General features: G+C 33.6%; 1 protein-coding gene across 1 annotated transcript; it reads right to left on the minus strand.

Moving 5' to 3' along the window:
* Positions 1 to 479: 479 nt before the first annotated feature.
* LOC134209130 (uncharacterized) lies at positions 480 to 1,294 on the minus strand. Its single transcript, XM_062685113.1, has 3 exons — positions 1,239 to 1,294; positions 976 to 1,119; positions 480 to 739 (listed from the first exon to the last, which is right to left on the minus strand). The coding sequence occupies exons 1-3, from the start codon at positions 1,282 to 1,284 to the stop codon at positions 480 to 482; spliced, it is 450 nt and encodes a 149-aa protein (XP_062541097.1). The 5' UTR covers positions 1,285 to 1,294.
* Between the last annotated feature and the right edge of the window lie 208 nt (positions 1,295 to 1,502).

Here is a 1,502-nt window from a genome sequence, read left to right on the forward strand (position 1 = left end):
TACAAAGTTATCAACAAACAACACTTATACCTATATTAATTATTTATTTCAACTGCTAGGCCTTCCTTTATAACAGAGCGAGTGCAACCTGGATAATTTTGCCTATGCTGTTGAACAACTTTGAGAAGATATTGAAGCTGTTCTTCATTTTTTGTCAGTTTTCCACAAAAATCTTGAACTAGTTTAACTCCTCTTTCAGCACAGTCATTCACTACGAAAATTTAATCCTTTTTACACAAAGAAATGCTAAAGATAAATTTAGCAACTCTTTATAGTCTTGTCGTTGCTGTTGAATTTTGAGTTGGTTTTTCAAAAATTCAATCAAATCAAATTTTCATCACCAAGGATCTCAATAATGTTTTCGTCTACCATATTTTCATCAAAGGATTGATCCATAGTAGACCATGCCGATTTAAATTTTATAAAAATACTCAAAGAAGGGCCTTTTGAAGGAAATAGTTTTTCCCAAGCTGCTGTCATCAAAACCTTAGCAATATGATGCCTACACGCCAGCCATAAAAAATTAGGGTACAAGCGCCTTTTTTGATTCCTGTATTTGCTGCTGTTGTATCAAATCCCATTGCACAGATGCGATCGCTTAGTTCCCATGCATTCATCAATTTGCAAACTTCGTTTGCCTGTCTTTCACCAGTTCCAGAAGACAATTTTGGGACTCCAAGCAGCTGAACATTTGCTCCAGAAGATACCAAAACTGGCAATCTTTCTACTTTGTCAGTACCTGAACAGAGAAAAAAAAATCAGATAGATTCTTTAAAAAAAAGTTAAAAATATGTTACAAATAGCTTCTTTAAAAAAACAAATATTACCAAATGTAATCTAAAATTGTAGGAAAGAAATTTCAAATAACAAAAAAACCTATCGATTACTTCAAATCATGCTTAGTTAGAAGATATCCAAAAATCATAACACAGAATAACACATTTCAATGCTATAAAAAATACTCAAATATATTACCTGTGAGATCTTGAAGCAGCTTTTCATCCCAATGTACAACAAGTGATCCATTTAGATCAAAATTGCTTTGGATATTTTGAGCAATCTCTTCGCGATATTCTGCACGGGCCTTTGAGATTGTTTGTCTGCTAACGGTAAAATCGTCTGAAAAATAGATAAAGTTGCTAAAGATTTTGTTTTAGTTACAAGATACTATCAATATAATAAAATTAAACTCAAGGAGAAAGAACAATACAATAAAAGTACTGTTAAAGAGAACTTACCTAAGTTTAGTCCAGCACTTGTTAAAACCGCAGAAATAACATACATTGCATTTCGGTCGCTTAGTCCAATACGGTCTAGGGTGGCAGCTAAGGAGTCATTATTTTTTATTTAATTCGCTCGGAAAACGCTCTACTAGTGGAGGGTTTCTCATCTGGAAGCAAGACATAAAAATATTGACATATAGTAGAAGTTAGGAAGGAAGGGAGGCTCTGGTTCCGTTGTTGGTTCTTCTTCGATTTTGCCTTTTTTAACTCTCGCAAAGG

Source organism: Armigeres subalbatus, chromosome 2, assembly GCF_024139115.2.
Source record: "Armigeres subalbatus isolate Guangzhou_Male chromosome 2, GZ_Asu_2, whole genome shotgun sequence".
Classification (NCBI taxonomy): Eukaryota; Metazoa; Arthropoda; class Insecta; order Diptera; family Culicidae; genus Armigeres; species Armigeres subalbatus.